We start from the raw sequence: 19,291 nt of genomic DNA on the forward strand, positions 1-19,291 counted from the left end.
CTGATGTGATAATGCGGTGTGTGGATAAAGAACGTACAGTAGTTGGAAATCAATATTTTCACAGTGTTGAGAGTAAATCACTTCATACTAGATATCTAATCAACTGTGGTTGAGGCAAGCTAATGGGAGTGGAATACAAGAAGCAGGCAGAGAGTCTTTGCTTGATTGAAACTACTATTGTATTCCTTTTGGGTGGGAACTGATGGTAAGTTGACTTCTTGAATTCAAAGAGACTACTACGTTAATCTTAAAATAAAGCCACTACCATATTAAATAAAATTTTGTATGTCTAGGTATAATTCCCCAAACCAGTCATTTTTCTCATATCGTTGTACTAGCTGGCATGTTAGTGTAGCATTAAGAGAGATATAATCAATGACCTAATAAGACATCATGCATAGTAACATAGACTACGGGTATGAGACAGCAATCCTATCTTTTAATCTAGCACTTCCTTTTTATTTTATTTTCATTTAGGCATCCTGCATTTAAAAAATAAAAATCTTTATATTTACTAAACCAGTGGTTCAGTAATAGCAAGATGTTTTCATGAACGTATGCATACAAACTTGCTTACCGGTCTGTTGAATAAGAATTGATGGATATGTACTGAAGTAACAACTATATACCATAGCAACAGCATGGAAAAGTGCGCCCCTGCTTCAATGATCAACATGCATTCAATAATTACACTAGGTTGTATGTGTACAAATATTTGGAGTTGTTGATCAGGATTTACATGTAGCTGATGGACCTCTGAAAGAATTTACATTGATTTTGGTTTTGGTTTCATTTTTCGTTGGAGATAAGCCTTGCAAAGGTAAAAATAACTAGGTGAGGGTTTACCGAAGAAGACAGTCATATACCACATCTAGAAGAAGCTATCCTGTGCTCTTCCTTCGACAGGAGAATGCTAGAGAGATGTCTAGGACAGTGTTCCCTGAAGATCACATGCTCAGCCTTACTTCCCATGTTCTATTACCAAAAGAACATCTTCTCTTTCAGGCAACAGTTGCGGCTTTTGCAGCCAGCGAAGGCCACTCCCACCCTCGGGTAGTCGAACTGCCAAAGACTGATGAAGGCCTGGGTTTTAACGTGATGGGAGGAAAGGAACAGAATTCTCCAATTTACATCTCCCGCATCATCCCTGGAGGGGTGGCTGAAAGACACGGAGGCCTCAAAAGAGGAGACCAGTTGCTATCAGTGAACGGAGTGGTATGTTGATGAAATACCCAGAGATTTTTCTTCTCCCTAAGTACATTCCCCACTCCCTCACCCCCACCCCATTACTGAAGCCAATGTTGAGATTACAATATGGACAGCAATTTTATATCCATCTCCAACTGGCTTCCAGGACTTGGATGGGTATAAACCTATATAGGCAGTAATTTCATATCTTTATATCTCATTTCATCTTGCACAAGTATAATAAATATCAACAGTTAGGACATCAGAAAATCATGCCAAGAAATTATCACATAGGCTTTCCTTCTCGCAATACTGCTATTAAGTGGATGTTTGGAAGAATATGATTTCAATGCCATTTTCGTCTCAAATTCTTACAAACAGTTGAGTTTGAGGTTTTGTTCCGTTTCAGTTAGTTAGCTACTTAATTAGTTAGTTCGTTTGCTCATTTGTTTTGGTGCTAAGCACCGAACCCAGAGCTGTGTGTATGCTAGGCAAGTGCAGCATTACCAAGACAGATGCCTCCCCAAGAAATAGCTTATTAGGAAGCAAATTAAGTGTTTCCATTAGCTTTTATATGTATCCAACATAACCAATCTGAGGTCACAAGTTTCAGAAATATAAACAGGAATTTATCAAAATATGCTTACCCCTTGATCTAAAAACAATTATTATAAGAACAAGATTTAACATGTAAGCTAGATTTGAGTTCTTTGTAGCAACATTGATTTGTGTTCAAGACACAATATCTAACATGTATCTGAAAAAACATCTGACTGATAACCGTGGTGTAAATTTTCTTTTTATATCTTTAATCTTATTTGCATTTGCTCATATTTAAAAAGCAGTGGTTTTAAATTCAGAAAAGCTATTCACTGCACTGTGCTGTTCTCTAATGATCATCAAAACTGGCAGTCCATGAATATTTTATATCATCATTCCAATCCCCAAATCACCATTATCTCTACTTTTTCCAGGAGATAATGCTTTGAGATAAGCATTTTATTGACCTTTCAATAACTATCCCTTTTCAAGGCTTGTATCAAATGAAAATTGTAGAGCCAGGCTTTCTGTAGAGGATCCCAAGCAGGGTCAAACATTATGATTCACAGTAAGCTATGCCTTGGGTTATTAATTTATGATTTCTCCAAATACACTTTGCAAGTCTAAAGAATTATAGGTTGAAAAAAATCGGAAGAAAAGTAGCAAAAATAAAATCACTCAGATGTGTGCACAGTCGTTACAGTTGCACAAAGCAAACATAACCATGTATGACATCATGAATCTAATAGGTAAATTGGCTTGCAACTCTCTATCAAGGGAGCAAACAGCCTCTGCTTAACCCACACATTTGCAAGCAGCAGAGCTCCAAGCCTTTCCCAGGCAGGCATCCATTCCTGCAGTGACCTTGTGATGAACCTGGGAAGCAGCAGGGAGCATTGCAACAATGAAATCAAACGGTCCTGGATTTACTGCTCCGTGTCTATATCATTACAGACTGTAAGTGTGCCCAGCCCCCAGCTTCACTTTCTAAAAGGAAGGCAGGCTGGCAGAAAAGTTACTAACTATAAGGGCATTGGTGAAAAGTACTCAGGCAACCTCTCTACCAAGATCCACCCCTCACTTGGTCAGATGCACCTTTGATCCATAATTGTGATCGCTAAAGAAGATTGAAGTGAGCGAGATTTTAAAATTGCCAGAAATATTGCTTTTATTAAATCTTAAAGAAAATTCCGCTGTACATACACATAGCTATATGCAAATTAGCAAACGTTCCTTAGTAAGGAAGTAGCAATCACTTTCTTCTGTGAAGCTGGTAGCTTCCACTTCTCTGCCCATCTGCTGTTCCAAGAAGCTTAGCATCTCCACTTGAGCCGGGCGAGAATATCTCTGGGTCAAACTTACAAAGCATCCATTTGTCCTATGGCCACATTTTTACCAACCCCTTGTAAAGGATTTTTATGTCCTCTTTCTGTTTCCAAAGACTCTAGAGTTCACATTTACCTAAAAGCTACCATTTACTAGTAGTTTCCACTTAAAAACCATATCATGTTAATTTACAAAGCACTAATTTCAACCAAGTCAACATCCAACATAGTTGGTTAAAGAGAAAAACATCATTTGTTCATTACAGTTTAACAAATGCCCACCCCTAGCTACAGTGTTACTTAAGACATAGTGCTTGATCACTGCCCTCACCTTAGCCTAGTTTATTAAACTCAAGAGTAACAACTACCCATTTTAAAGAGTTTAAGAGTAAATCATATATGCATACACATAATTCTGGAATAACAATTAGAGGAAAGGAAGAGGGGGTGTGCATTTGAAAGAGAGGTAGAGGGGAGTTGGGGGAAGAGAAAATGGGAGGAGGAAAAGATTAATCTAAAAAAATTTAAAAAAATAAATAAAAAAGAAAGTTGCCTCCATTTTATCTCATGTTCATCTCAAAGCATTTTCATAATGAGAAACTGCAGGGCTCACTGCCCTGCCCCTCATCACAGAAATCATAGTTAATACAATTTGAGAAGCCAGCGCTTCTAATCCTGGGTACAGAGGTCCTTGCAATAGAAATAATCTCACACAAGCTATGGTACTTACTGCAAATAAAATATTTTATAAAAAATGGGGTAGGAGGCTCTGTAATTGAAAGACCAAAACCAAAGAAAAGGTTAGCAAATGATCAAGTGATTGCTATGTCAGATTTGAAACAAGGGGCCATTTGCAAAGACTTCTATGAAAGATGTCCAGAATATACTGTTTTAAACTGAGAATCTTAGAAAGAAGTGATTCGAAGGGTTGTGGCTAACCTTACTTTACCAAGCAGTCTGAGAACCATGCCTTACTAACTTAGATAAAGGTTAAATTATCTTATGAACCCAAAAATCTTAAATAATGATGTCTCTAATAGCAATCTATATCTTGGTTACATTCAGAAAGGAAATGTCATGTCTGCCAAAGTTTATCATTTTATTAACACATAACTGGTAACTTGAAACAAGATAATAGAAGGAGAGAGGAGGGGGAATCAATAAAATAGAAATAAAGAAAAGATACAGCAATTGAGGAATTGATTTTTTTCTTCATGTTGTTCTTCTAAGTCAAAACAGAAGGAAACTCATAACAGCTTAACTCTGATGGAAAGATTTTATTTTATTCTTTTTATCGTTTCTGGCTAGAAAAGAAATTTCCCATGGGATTCGTTCAAATGAGACATCAAATCACCTAATAGAGCCTCATTGAAAGTACAGAGTCCTTTGGTGTGTGGCTGCTTCTTATGTCAAGCCTTGGCAAAAAATCTAATAGCTGAATTAAAATTTAACATTAATAGGAGGTCGAAGTGTTACAGTATGAATCTATAGCTATCTAATGGTCTCCTTTTCACCCTTTTATGCGCAAGCGCGCTCTGAAGGATGATTTCTAAGGATTGCAGCCAGTGTGAATCCAACAGGGACCGTAAATATACTTAGTGACAAAGTCAAGATATTAAAAAAAACCCCAATAGTTGTCACAATAAATAATAATAATAATAATAATAATAATAATAATAATAATAATAGTTGTCACTTAATAAAGTTCCTCATGAGGTCATGCTTAGATGCCAGAGACTCTGTCTATACACAATCAGGGGGACATGGCTAAATATCAAAGCTTTGATAATATCTCTAGGGACCATTAATTGATTTTTAAAAGCAATATAAAGTGAACCAAAATAAAAATTAAAGCAGAAAAAATCAAAAACGTGTTAATATCTTTGCAGGAAAGTTGGTTCAAATACCTTTGACAGACACCCAGTTCATGCCCCAGCTGTTGAGTGTGGTATGTGTTGGTCGGTCCGGACATTGCCGTAGTCTGATCGAGTGAACGTAGCCATATCTGAGCATGTTTCCCTGAGATGCTCTCTATTAAAAGACTTAAGTCATTTGATGAAGAGAAGAAAATGTTTAGGAGAATAATGATATCTCCAGGAGGCCTCCAATTGTGCCAGGTCCCAAATAACAGAACCAAGGCCAATGCATGAAGGTTTCAGGGAAGGCAGAGTGCAGTTTCATAGTAAAGACCTTGAATGCATGTAAAACTGTCTGAATAGAAGGAGAACAACCCATAAGGGGTATATATCCATTGTCTGAGCTTTAATCAGAGATTAGAAGACCACCTGCCATTCAGTATTTCAAAATACAGGTACTTTTGCATAACTCTGTATTAGGCTCCAAGGTCCCTGCCACCTCCGTGATCCTGATCCTACCACTTAGGATGACATTTTGGCTGAGTCCCATAGTATACACCAGCTGTCCGACCACCCTGTATTCTGCGGCTGAAAGTTAGTACAACCTATTGTCTATGGGTCCTAGTCTTGAGGCATTGTCCTTAAATGAGACAACTAAATGTTGGTGGCATTGTACTTTATTGTATTTAGTACCTTTAGTTTTTAAGCATATGTACATATTATTTTCCCATTGGTTGCTCAAAACAGTCTCACAAAATGATGAGGACACTTTTGCTGTACACACACACACACACACACACACACACACACACACAGACATCAGTGATTGCACTCAGGTAAGCTTTGAGACGCACAATAAACACACGAAGTGAGCTTCAATCTTTACTGTGATGTTATTTGATTATCAAGTGTGAAATGTGATGGTTTGAAAAATCAATCCCACTTGAATCTGAATGAGCTCGGTGGCTACATCAACATCCATTTCCTGTGGTTTATGCTATTTTATAGTCTTATAAGATGAGGCTGTGGGGCACTCACAAAATGGGACCTGTCATGACTGCCCTCCAAAGACCCAACAAGCAGCTGAAAGAGTCAGGTGCAGATATGTGCACCCAACCAATGAACAGAAGCTGTCGACCCCTCTGGTTGAATTAGGGAAAAACTGGAGGAAACTGAGGAGGAGGGCAACCCTGTAGGAGGACCAGCAGTGTCAATTAACCTGGACCCCTGAGATCTCTCAGACACTGGATCACCAACCAGGCAGCCTACACCAGCTGAGATGAGACCCCCCACACATATATGACAGAGAACTGCCAGGTCTGGGTTCAGTCAGAGAAGATGCACCTAACCCTCGAGAGACTGGAGGCCCCTGAAAGTTTAGAGGTCTGGTGGTGTGGATGGGGTGGGGACATCCTCGTGGAGATTGGGGGTTGAGTGGGGGTGGGAGGAGGTGTGGGATGTGTGAACAGTAGTAGGGTGTACTGGGAGGGGAATAAGTCTGAAGTGTAAAAAGAAAGAAAGAAAGAAAGAGAGAGAGAGAGAGAGAGAGAGAGAGAGAGAGAAAGAAAGAAAGAGAAAGAAAGAAAGAAAGAGAGAAAGAAAGAAACTTTAAAAAAAGATTTAGCATATTGAAAAGCTGGGTAAAAGGCACAGGAGAGCTCCCTGTATATTTCCTCATCCTTTTTTATAAAGATAAAATTCTTTCATAGTGTTTTTTTAAAAGGAGCAACTCCCAAACAGCCACACCCCAAAATAATAGCCTGCCAGTGCTGTTGGACAGGACCAGGGTTGGAGCGAGGTAGCAAAGAACAGAAAGGAAGCCCGCACAGAAGCGTGAGAGCATCAGCCGCATGCCCTGTTGAGAGCAGAGATGTGACTAGTTTCTGAAATCCAATCATGGCTTCAGAGCCCCCCGGCAGGACAACTGTAATTACATTTGCCTCACTCAGTAGTTAAATCTGAATCAAGTTGTTGGTACAGTGTATGCACATCTCTAATTACTTTTTGAGCATAACAGATGAATGAATAAAGATGTGGGAAAGAAAGAGAATAAATAGTTTTCTTGGTACCTGGCCTCTTTCCCATTTTATAAATGCCGATGCCAAGTTAAGGGTGATATTCACAGCTCAAATTAGCTATGCAGAGCGCACACCGTCAGGTGTACAGTGAGCATTAATGAAGAATTAGAGCTGTGGTTGGGGTTGCAGCTCAGTGCTAAAATGCTTGTCCAGAATGTTCAAGGCCCCGAGTTTGGCACCCAGCACAGAAAAATTAGAAACAAACAAACAAACAAACAAACCAAGAATTGGAATTAGAACAATAGATTTGAACCCATGTGACATTATAACTTCCCAGCACAGACACTTGAACTCAAATAACCAAAGGGGATTTTAATTCCTATGAAATATATATTTGTGCAAGTTTAAGTCATACGATAAAATCCTTTCACAGCAATAATTTTTTTTCCATTGCCTCCTGCCCAGTCCAAGAGCAGGCCTGCCGCATAGTTTAATGGTGTTCCATAAATATTCGTTGGATGCCAGGCACCACTGTAAGGACGTTACATAATGAGTGCATTATTTTCCTCATAATGATATTTTGTGGCAAGTGCTATTAATATCATTTCCATTTTACAAATGAGGAGACAGGGAAATCCAGTACCTTATCCCACCTCCTAACAAGTGCTGCATGGCAGAGCTGAAGCTCCTGACTCTGGCCACCTTAATCATTTAAAAGCAAATAAATATTATAGCCATAAATAACCCATGCGTGCGACAGAAAAGATGGAGACTTCTTAACCTTTATGAGCTTATACTTTCGGTGAGGAGAAGGTGAAGTGTTCTCATAGCTACTCCTGACCTTTCAAAAGTTTAGAACCACAAGAAAGGTCGTAATATTTTGAAAAAGAAGTGCCCTTTAATTTAAATGTCTCAGAGTACTGAGGAGTGGGAAATAAACATTCAGCCCGATTGTGTCTAAAATTGTTTCCTACTTTCTAAACACATCACTGCACTTTCTTCCCCTGGGTTCCTCAGTGAAGCTTGAACGGCCTTCCTTCCTGAGCCAGGGGAGCAACCACTGCAAACTCATTTGGGTCTTAGAAGGGTTGGCCACTGGCATGGGAAACCTCGACCCTCACTTGCCCTCCAGGCTCAGTGCGAGCATCCCCAACTTCATTTACAGATTTCAGGTCCAGGATAAAGCTGTTCTCACATCCTCTCTCTGCATATGAGCCATTTGCAGGTTTCTAACCACTCTTGACAGCCAAGCGTGGGAGATTGCTTGGGCTAGAATTAAACAGGAGAGCAAACTGGAATTTCAGTTACGTACGGAACATTTCTGGTCCCAGGATGACATCACGAGATGGCTCCCATTTGCGAAGGAGCCAAGAACTGTCCAATTCTGCTCTATCGCAGTCACCTTCTGAATGACACGGGCACGTCTGCACTTGCGACCTTGAGCAGGCCTCACACTGCCCCCATCAGTCCAAGCCGCCTCATGACAGAGATCTTTTCTGTGTTTCTTAATTCGTTTGCAGATAGAGATCTCTAGTTTAGGAAAAACAGAAGGAAATACATACGGCACTATCACAATAGAGCAAAAGGCTAGACATGGATTTGACTATTCGATTCAGTGTCTGGTGTTGTCCTGCCCAGAGTTATTTTTACCATTTAGTGTTTGGGGTTGTCCTCACTAATTATTAATTATTGTCCTCACTATTATTATTTTAAGCAGCGCTTTTCATCCATTCAGTTATTTGCAGCTCAATTATTACGTACCAGCTGCCAAACTAAGCAAGCCCTGGGTACAATCAGTGAACAGGCCACACATCTTGTAGCCCTCGGGGAACTTTGTCTAACAGACTGTAAGAAGGTCGCAGTGACGGCAGCAAATATATACATGCAAATGTTGATGTAAGTAACCCTGGTGAGCTACCCAGTACCTTCACAACCTAAGGAAAGCTCCCCCAAAGACTGTCCAGCCCCGCCTTGGTTGGAATAATCTGATTATTTTCCTTTATGTGTGTATTATAATGTAATTATAAGTTTACTTCCTAGAGCATCTGTAACAAGTGGCCACATACTTGGTGGTTTAAGCGACAGGAATTGATTCTGCTGTCACAGTTCTGAGAGCCAGAAGTCCCAAATAAGTTGTGCTGGCCCCAAACCAACCAGCCAACAGATCTGTGCTCCACCTGATTCTCAAGGAAATAATCTGATTCTTGGCTTTTCGGGTCTCTGTGGGCTGCCTGTTGTCTTCAGTTTGTAGCTTCCCCATTCTGCTCTTCTTTGTGGTAACAGTGCCTTCTTTCCCATACCAAATCTCCCTCCACTTCCACAGTAATAGGACACTTAGTAACTGCAGTTGGGATCCACTGAGATACTATGGGACAATCTCAAGATTACTTTTCTCAAGATCTTTAACATTTATAGTTTTCTAAGATGGTATGGTTTCTATTCTTATCCATTCTTCTCTGCTGCATGTAAACATCATAAACTCAGAAATGCTTTCCCCAGCTAAGGATTGAGACCAGTTTTCTACCATCCATGGCAATGTTGGTTTTTCCGTTCTAGGGTAGCATGTACACAGTCTTGGTTTCCAGTCTATCCTGGGCAAGTTCTTTCATCCCTTCCAAGTTCGAGTCCTCTGTGACTTACTTCCTGCAATGGGCACCATCCATCAATACCCATAAGTCTCCTCTTCTTCGACCCTATGGTCCCGATGTGATATGAAATATGTATATGAAAAGATGAAGCCATTATTTCACCATGTAGTCCAATGCTTTTAGGTATGTGGGGCCCATTGTCCATCCAAGGTACAGGGTAAAGGAAGAGGGACAGCATGTGAAGGACAAATGTTGGCCCTTGAGGGTGTAGCACGGCATCATAATTAAACACTGACTGACATAGAGGAAAGGAAAACCATACAACACAACCAAAGCACGTGAGATGCAGCAATGAGAGCTGCGTTCAGCAGTGTTAGGAATGACCTGCTTAAAGAATAACATGAAGGCTACAATAAAGGCTTTAACGAACACATAACTCATTACTGGAGTATGGGCAGAGATCGAATGACATTACCAAAGTAAGAAAGCCCATGCTCCCAAGATGTCTTTTTTTTTCCATGTAACTAAAAGAAGATCAGGATGACGTAGACACAGTCTGTGAGATAAAATAAGGCAGAAACACTGATCGAGATCCAACCACCAGAACTTTACCAGCTGTACACAAAAGCTTTCATTTTGTTTTAGGCATAATAAGAATCTCAACTCAGTACACCAACTCTGAAGCTCCATGGCGTGCTAACAGTTTCTGGTAGTTCCTGCAGCTATTCACCACAAAATGAATTCCCTTAGTTTTTATCTCTACTCAATTTTCTCCTTTATAAAAATTCTTCTTACACATCATTAAATTACTTGACTAGAAGCTGGTATCTGATAACTGCAGTGCAAGCCTAATTTCTTATTGTTACAAATAATGGAAATTACAAGTTTTTTTTTATGCTTAACTAGTATCTTCAATGTTTTTGAAGGGACTGATAAATTTTCAGGGTCTTAAAATTTCTTGGAAATTTAAGAATATTCCAGCCACTTGGGGTTGGGGATTTAGCTCAGTGGTAGAGCGCTTGCCTAGGAAGCGCAAGGCCCTGGGTTCGGTCCCCAGCTCCGGGGAAAAAAAAAAAAAGAATATTCCAGCCACAGTAAAATGATGTATCTTGTGACCGATTTATCGCCCATAAAGCAAAAGTAGCAATACCTATCCAGCAAAAGTAATCTGCAGGTTAAGTGGGAGACAGTATATTAGTCAGTCATTATGATGAATACCTTTGATATACCCAATGACTGCTCCTGTCTTAGAATTTTATCCTTATAAGAAGTTAACTTCTCAGTCCAGTTTAAATCCTTCATTATTCATTCTGTCTGACAGGAGACAGTAAAAATACCTCATCAAAAGCAGTTGGATACTAGTTATTGGTAGGGTTATCAGAAAGTCACTAGATTCTCCAGTGCCCTTAAAGCTGTGGAACCAATGTAATAACAGTGACCTGTTTCTCTGCTGATGACAATTAGGACGAGGCATTGAAAATATCTACCTTAATGCCTCCCCAAATATAACATCCCTGCTGTTATTAAATTATTCAGGAGCCTTCTCATCCAACTCCAAGATAAGTCTGTCTGTGTTTCCTACCATGACAAAGTCTTAATTTGTAGATGAAAGCATTGTAAATACAATAATGATCTTTCTGTTCTGGACAAGAAACATACGGTTCACCTCATAGGAATATAATATTGGTCTTCAAATTCTGCATGGACAAGTCTGTCATCATCCATTCATCAACTCCCACTTCTTTAATCATTCATAAGCTTTAAGATTTAAGCACTCATGGACTAGCAGAGTGTTAAGGTTAATGGAGTGTCTTACCTCAGAAGGAGCACATAGCCTAACCATAGCAAGACATCTCTAGCTCAAGTAGGATTGGAAGGATTTACAATCAAGCCCTGTAAATCCTGTGTGGAAGCTTGCATTTATCAATTAAAGTGGAAAATTTGACCCAAAATGATTTTATTTACACTTAGATTATTCTGGCAAGAATTTTCTGGAAGAAAACATGGAGTTAGTAAGGGCAACTAGGAAACTCTTAAGATTTTAAAGAGATTGAAATCTTAAATTGTTGGAGAATACAGATGAAAATCTGTAGTAAGAGAATAATGACTAGGATGAAAAGATTTGAAAATCATTTTGGAGATCATGATACCAAGAATAAGACCTGCAGTTGATCAGATATGGTAAATGAACGACAGGAACTGGCAAACAAAGCGTTTCCCCAGACCTGTATCTTGCCTTGCTGCTGCTGCTGCTGCTGCTGCTGCTGCTGCTGCTGCTGCTGCTGCTGCTGCTGCTGCTGGTTTTGTTGCAAGAAAAGGTGCTGGAGAAAGGGAAAAGACAAGGAACTGGCTACCCAGTCATGTGTAGTATCTGGAAGCTAATCTATGTATCTATGTGAAATCGTATGGGGATAGAGTGGTAATTTAACATTAGCTTTTGTAAGAGCAAAATGAAACATTGATTGAATTCCACTAAACTAACATCAATTCAATGTAAAAATCCTTACTACTACTATTATTATATATTATTATTATTATGTTATTATGTTTTTACAATTTTGACTATGAAAGCCTTCTAAATTGCATGTGTTATAATAAGAATTTCTTACCCTTTAAATACTTAATATTTTGAAATGGATAATTATTTATTGGAAATGCTATTCTTCATATTGAAGGATGCTCACCCTGGTGACATAACAGCCCGTTGCTCTAGACGTGCCCATTAGAAAGTGGCTTCAGAGGCGGAAGAGTTAGCTCAGTATGTAAAATAATGCTGCACAACCAGGATCTGGGTTCAAACCCCCATATAAAAGCTTGGTGCAACCCTGGGAATTTACATGTCTAACACTGGGAAGATGGAAATAGGATCCTGTGTCCCATTAGCCAGCCAGTCTAGCCAGTTGATAAGTTCTATGTGTTGTGAGACACCCTGTCTCAAAAGTATGGTGGAAAATGATGAAAGGAGGCACCCAACATCCACTGCATAACCTCACACGTATCACACACACACACACACACACACACACACACACACACACACACACACACCACTGACTTCCTACACTATTTGCACACACAAACGAGAGGCAAAACGTATGCCTGGTTGATCTTCAATTAAATCAGCAAACTGATACAAACCAATGGGCAAACTGGCTTATTAAGATCTAATTGCACAGATTATATATCATATGGTATATGAGAGTAGAATTGGTAAAGGCAGTAACTCACAGCTCATGGTGATTAGACTGGCCATCAGCTTTTCTAGAGGGAAACAATATTGTGAAAAATCACTTTAAATGTACGTGTGTGTGTGTGTATTAAAGATTTTTTTTATTTTATGTGAGTACACTGTTACTGGCCTCAGACACACCAGAAGAGGGCATCAGACCACATTAAAGATGGCTGTGAGCCACCATGTGGTTGCTGGGAATTGAACCCAGGACCTCTAGAAGAGCAGTCAGTGCTCTTAACCACTGAGCCATCCCTCCAGCCCCACTTTAAAGTTCTTAATAAGACTTCCAAAAAGAATTATCAGCTCTGCCCCCATATGCGTGACACTGGGGAAAGGAACAGTTCAAAGAAAACACAGTCTCATGCCCCAAAAGAGCTTGTTTTACCGAGAGTGCTAGAAGCATCTAGTTTCTTTGTTTTGGTTTGGTTTGGGCTTTTGGTCTTGTCTCGTTTTGTTTTGTCTCGTAGAACTGGCTGCACTATTCATAACTGGCTTTACCTTCAGCTTTGGATGATTTGTAGAAGTATTGTGCAACACATCACAAAGAGAAATACAACAAACATGTTCCACTTTGCTCTTCTGCTCAAGTCTAGAAAATCCAATAAAAGTCTATAACTAAACTCCACGGGGAACCTCTTGGCTCTCCAGGTGTATGACGGGTCTAAAAGGAGATCAGCATTTAGGCTGCAGGGCAGGCACCTGCTGATCCTGAATTCCCCTTAGTTTTCTGTCAAGGTTCTTTATAGATTTTGTTTTTGGAGGAAGGGGAGGGTGTCTCATATTTGTTCTAAATCCTCTCACATCTTAAATAGTCTTCAAATCTCACTTCCTAACACAACATCATTAGGTTAGGCAAACACATGTGCTTTGAGTAGCTCTATTAAAATTCTAGTTTCAAAAGGAACACCAGAGCCATTGAGGTGTAGTACTCTGAAAAGAAGACAGGTAGGTCCTTATAACCCAGGTTTCTTGTGGGAGAAACTGTAGGGCCAGAGTGCGAAGATCCCAGTTCCAGACTATACTACTCCATGCAAACTGACCTAGACCTCAATCCTCAACCTTCAGCCTGCTTGGTCTTTCCATTCTTACTGGCCGAGTTCTGGTTCAGTGAGAAGTATTTGTGGGGCAAATTGTAAGTGTTTCTGGCTTTATTCTTGCTCATCCAGAATGGAAACAGATTTGAGAGAAAAGGAGAGGTACTTAGTTCATTCAGGTTCTGTTAACTATTATCCCTGTAAAAAACAGGTTCTTTTTAGGTGTTCAAAGTCCAAGTTGAATGATAATTGCTCTGCTAGTTGCTCTCAAGCAATGTGATGATGCCTTCCAAAAGTGCTGTCCATGCTGTGGCAAGCGAGTTGTAGCTAGTTACATGAGACATGCTATTACACGGCCTGTTTTTACATGGCTTCGATTTCATTAGGTGACAGTGATCTGTGGGATGATGCATTCTATACCATGTTGGCTGTCAACCATATATCATCTTATGGCACCAATACTGAAAATATATTTTCTTTCGGGTGTTTTGGATATATGCTTGCACATATTGGGTGCATTCCACAAAGAAGTCAAATTAATTTCATTCTGATTGGCTTCTACTTTTTAATATGTATGTGTTGCATGGGTGTGTTATGTCTGTGTATCTATACATATGATTGCACATATGGAGGCCAGAGAGCAAGTGCATAGCTTCCTCTATCTTCCTTCCCTAGTCTCTGAAAGGGTCGCTCACTGAACCTGGAGTTCAATGTTTTGGTGGATTGCTTTCTGGCCAACAAGCTCCATAATGTGACTGTTTATGTCCCTGCCCCTAGCACTGTGGTTCCTGGTGTGTACAAGTGAGCCAGCTTTTACCATGGGTGCTTGAGATCTGAGCTAAGGTATTCCTGCTTGTACAGCAAGCACTCTTATCCACTGAGCCATTTATACAACTATTTAATTCTCCTCTTTAACATAATAAAACAAGAATTTGGTTATGTGAAAATTTTATTATGTGTGTTCAATTATTCTATGACTAGAATAATTCAGATGGAGTCATACAATTTCTTTCTTGTGCTTTTTCAGTTATTTATAGGAATGTCACATCTTCAGCAAAATATTTATCATTATCTGTGACTTGTTACTCTCCCCAGAAGCAAACACATTCATCCATCTAACAGATTATCTTGGTCAGTTATTCCACCATGTCCTTAGTTTGGGAAATGTTAGGTAGGGATGGCTGTCAACAAAATGCATAAGTACTGACTCTTTCCCAGAGTTCCTATCTCTGCTGATGTGTCCCACCTTCTATTATGACTTTGGTCATAGGCTATAGGATTTTTATTTCAATAAGTCAGAGATGCCTTAGGCAGACAAGGAAGGACAGAGATACATTGTCACACAGTGCATATAAACATTATCCATATAGTTGGGGTCACCACAACATGAGGAACTGTATTAAAGGGTTGCAGCATTAGGAAGGAAGGTTGAGAACCATTGGTGTAGAGATTCAAGGATTAGCAGCCCAGTGTACAAAATACACCTACAGGCATACCACAAAAGGTGAGTTGCCCTAGGCTGAAGATTTTGGTTTTAGCAATACTAGAACACAGAGTGATTTAAAGCAAAAATAACATATAATCAAATTTGAATTTTTGAGTCATTCCTGAGATTACAGGGTTTACACAGTGGCCTTGAAGGGGACAGAATTGGAGGCAAGGCAACGTGGTTCAGAAATAATTTGATGTGAAGAGAGGAAATATATCTCAGTATGACTCTGTCATGGAGAAAAGAAATAATAGTGTTTCTTTGTTACAACGGAATGCTTTCTAGGGGTGGGGGAGAAGAAAGACTCAATATTAGTTATACCAAAAAAGAAACACAAAACTAACTCATTTTGCTTTCAAAAAAATTCCTAGGTCGATTGATTTGTAACTCCCTCTGCAGTCTCTCATCTGTCAAGATTGAAAAGGCTCTACAGTATTTCATCTCAGGAGCCATTAAGTGAAAAGCAAAAATTAAACATGAAGTATTTTGCAATCCTTCCTCACCATTTCCCAGTCAAACATTATTCCCTAAAAATGTAGATTGATAGCCAAAAGACACAACTATGAATTATTTTCCAGGCTTGTAACTGACACAGAGGCAACAAAAAAATAAGTAAACCATAGAGAGGAAGTAGGGGAAAGAAAGCACTCATATTCCATATTCCATATTCGGGAGAAACACAAAGAGGAAACAGGCCTGGCTAATCAATGGGCCCATGCCTCAGAGGGTCAGGCCATTGAAACATCCCACAGACCACACTTCTATACTCATGATCACTGATGGAATTCAGCTAAAAATCTTTTCCTTTCACCTAAATTGCCTCAGCAATTACAGCTGCAACTTCTTTTTCTTTGTGCTCAAATTAGATCAAAACAATGCCTCAAAGCACTGCTTAAGCAACATTATCATTTCTTCTAGCTTCTTTGGTTTATAATAGGATGTTATAGAATGTCCTACCAGGTAATATTCATTAACACATACACACACAAACACACACACTTTTATTTTTATTTTTTAGCTTCCCTTTTTAAAAACCAGACGGTAAGAAGTGACAGAAAGGTCAGGCTCTGTGATGAAGACATGTGATCTTTAAAGGTGTGACCCTAGAAAACTGTGGAACCCTTACACAATCCCAGTTTCTTTATTTATAAAGTCCAGTTGCTAAGACTCTTTGAAAGTGCCTGATCATAAAATTCTAACAAATGTTGAATGACAGTATTAATAAGGTTTTTAATGAATAGTTTCATACACATATGTACTATTCTTTTATTGGATTTCTTGATCAGAAGTATCTTAGAGAGCTTGACAACATGTAGACCTTTTTTCTTAATCTCACGTATATTATACATGATACATGGGTTCCATGATGGATACATCCTTCCTCTATTGTTGGATGTTTACTTTATTACTCAATCACTTTTGGTTTGCTTGGTTGTTTCCATTAAAAACAGTGCTTTGAAGAAAATTACATTGTGGAGAACAAGAGCTACTGGAAATGGGATTTGAACAATGGGTGGGAAAAAAGAATAGAATGGGCTTAATGAGTAAAACTGAAACATTATAGACTCTTAGAAATAAGTGTAGTGCTATGTCTGTAAGGAAGATTAGTATTAGGAAGTAGAATTGGACCTGACCCCTTATGGAAGGTGCTGTATGCTTAAGACATGTTAATGCTCATTTCCAGAAATGAGCGCTAGTCTTAGGATAGGGGCGCCATATTTAGTGCTATATTCATTAGGCTTAAGCTTCAAAACTAGCACACTCTACATAAGGCAGGCAAATGTTAGGTCAGCACTGTATGCTATACTTGGTAAGGAGGGAGCTTAGTAGTGTGGCTAAACCCCTGGGATTGGAGACAGTGTCTACCAAAGCCATGTCGTTACTACTTACCAATAGATTTTTAACCAGAAACATGCAAAAACAAGGTGACTCAGTTCTAAATCTGGAGGACATAAGAAATAAAGAGCAGACTAGGTTCTTCCTCTCTTAGCATTCCTTGGTTAGTTGTAGTTCTTTGTGTAGGGTTGTGACCTCCTAGGTCTCTCCCCATTCTCACCCATTAGCATGTCTGTCTGTTGCTATTGTCCTTGTTCAGTTAAAGTTTAGGCAGCTCAAGTGGTGCTACAACTTTATGGGTGTGTTTCTGACATCCCTAGGGGCAAATCTCTGTATTCCCTGGCTCTTACAACCTTTCTGCTCCCTCTTCCAAAATGATCCTGGAACCTTAGGTGCAGGAGGTGTGATATATATGTATCCTGGTCAACCCTGAAAACATACATACAAATAACATTATATAGACTAAGCAGATTCAGTCATATATCTAGAAATTTAAGAGAGAGAGAGAGAGAGAGAGAGAGAGAGAGAGAGAGAGATTAACAACAAGTAATGAGGAAACAGACCATGACCATGAATTTGAAACAGTGGAAGGAGAGATATATGGAAAGAAGGAAAGGGAAGGGGAAATAATAAACTATAATCTCAAAAGATGAAAGAAATAATTAAATCAGGATGGGGAGCCAAAAGACTGGTGCCTACTGGTACATACTGTTAGATAATTGGAGATGGGTTGAGGAAGGAGATAAGCATGCCTCCATAGTCTATAGTCCTGGACGACCAGGTGATCAGTTAAGTAGAAGGCATTTTGAAGCGAGCCAAAAAGTTAGAAAGTTTGAGCAAGTTAGAACATTTAAAACAACTGAAAATTCTTCATATAAATCAATGATAACAAATGCGAAGGATCGTCTGCAGCTGTGCATCTAAGAGATATTGGACAGTACTCTTGATATATCCTCTAGATTTTTACTTCTACTAGAAAGCAGCTGCAACGTCGAAGCCCTGCAATTAGATTAGATGTTATAACATTCTATTATTCATGCAACACAGCAGCAACAATGCCCATCCATTATACACACTTGACCAGAAATACGTTTGACAACCCCAGGCTCAGAGAGCAGGTGCCGAGACACACTTCCCCTTTATGTTCCGTGCTGTTGGCCATCTTGGATACCAAATCAGTTAGATATTAAAACAGATGGTTTGAAGAGGATGGTTGGAATAGTGCAGTCATCTATTGTTTCTTTAAAAAACTATGAGCTCAGTGAGATTGCTAACATAGGGTTCTAAGAGAAAAAAACCATCCTACTTGAATGAATACTAGATGGGTGCTGTTATCTGAAAGAGGAGACAATATGACCTGTGTTCTATTGGGAGATCAGGATTTCCCCAAAATGTCCTAATGGCTTAATCTTCTTTTCTAACTTGTAGAATCTCCTACAAAGCATTACAGTGTTAGACCTGCACCCATTATAATGGCAAACCGCTACCCATTAAAATAATTGGTAAAGTCTAAAACCTAGGACGTTAACTTGTCCTTGAGGTTGTCAGACAGTATATAGTATGCAGAACTGCTTAAGCTTTCCAAAGCCCTCACATGCCTGAACCAAGGTGCAGAAAAAGGAGGCAATGCCTCTCAATACTATATCTGCCTTTGTTGTCTTGGCAGAATTCCAGAAAGAGCAAAAAGGGCTTAGGTGTGCTCAAAGCTTTCCAATCTTCCCCTTAGTTCTATTCTTCTCTATTTTTCATACAGCCCTTTTGTGTCCATAGTGATTCTGACCTAAACAATTGCTTGCCTTCTTCTCTGAAAAGTCCAGCTCCTCGAGGGTTGGTAATTATGTTTTTCAAATTATTGAATTAATGCTAGGTGCATGTGCATTGTTCCAACTCTGGAACATCTTCCCAAGTCTTAATGAGTGATCAATTATTTCAGTTTCCCTAGAATTAAAGCTTTCCTTGGATCCTTCAGGCTAAAAGCAGGGCAGCAGGAACCTGGAAATCAAGATAGAGAAAAGGTCAGGTTCTAAAGGCCACGGTTAATCGGCCATATATTCACAACTCGCAGCCTACCCGGGTGGCAATTTCTAGTCTTTCTGTCCCTTCACAAGGCTCTGCCTGGTGTTTGTAATCTCATTAAGTAATGACACTAAATTTTGTCTCTAAATGTATTTGGCCTTTTTATGTA

The 19,291-nt window shown here is 39.4% G+C and overlaps 1 protein-coding gene across 2 annotated transcripts in view; it reads left to right on the forward strand.

Annotated features, from left to right (window-relative positions):
• Lin7a (lin-7 cell polarity scaffold A) overlaps positions 1 to 19,291 on the forward strand; it is a 155,552-nt gene that overhangs the window by 106,252 nt on the left and 30,009 nt on the right. For both annotated transcript variants that reach the window (NM_001408921.1, XM_087559328.1), the window contains 1 exon segment: positions 1,006 to 1,215. In NM_001408921.1, coding sequence (NP_001395850.1) covers positions 1,006 to 1,215 — 210 coding nt within the window.

Source organism: Rattus norvegicus, chromosome 7 (assembly GCF_021556685.1).
Source record: "Rattus norvegicus strain SHRSP/BbbUtx chromosome 7, alternate assembly SHRSP_T2T, whole genome shotgun sequence".
Classification (NCBI taxonomy): domain Eukaryota; kingdom Metazoa; phylum Chordata; class Mammalia; order Rodentia; family Muridae; genus Rattus; species Rattus norvegicus.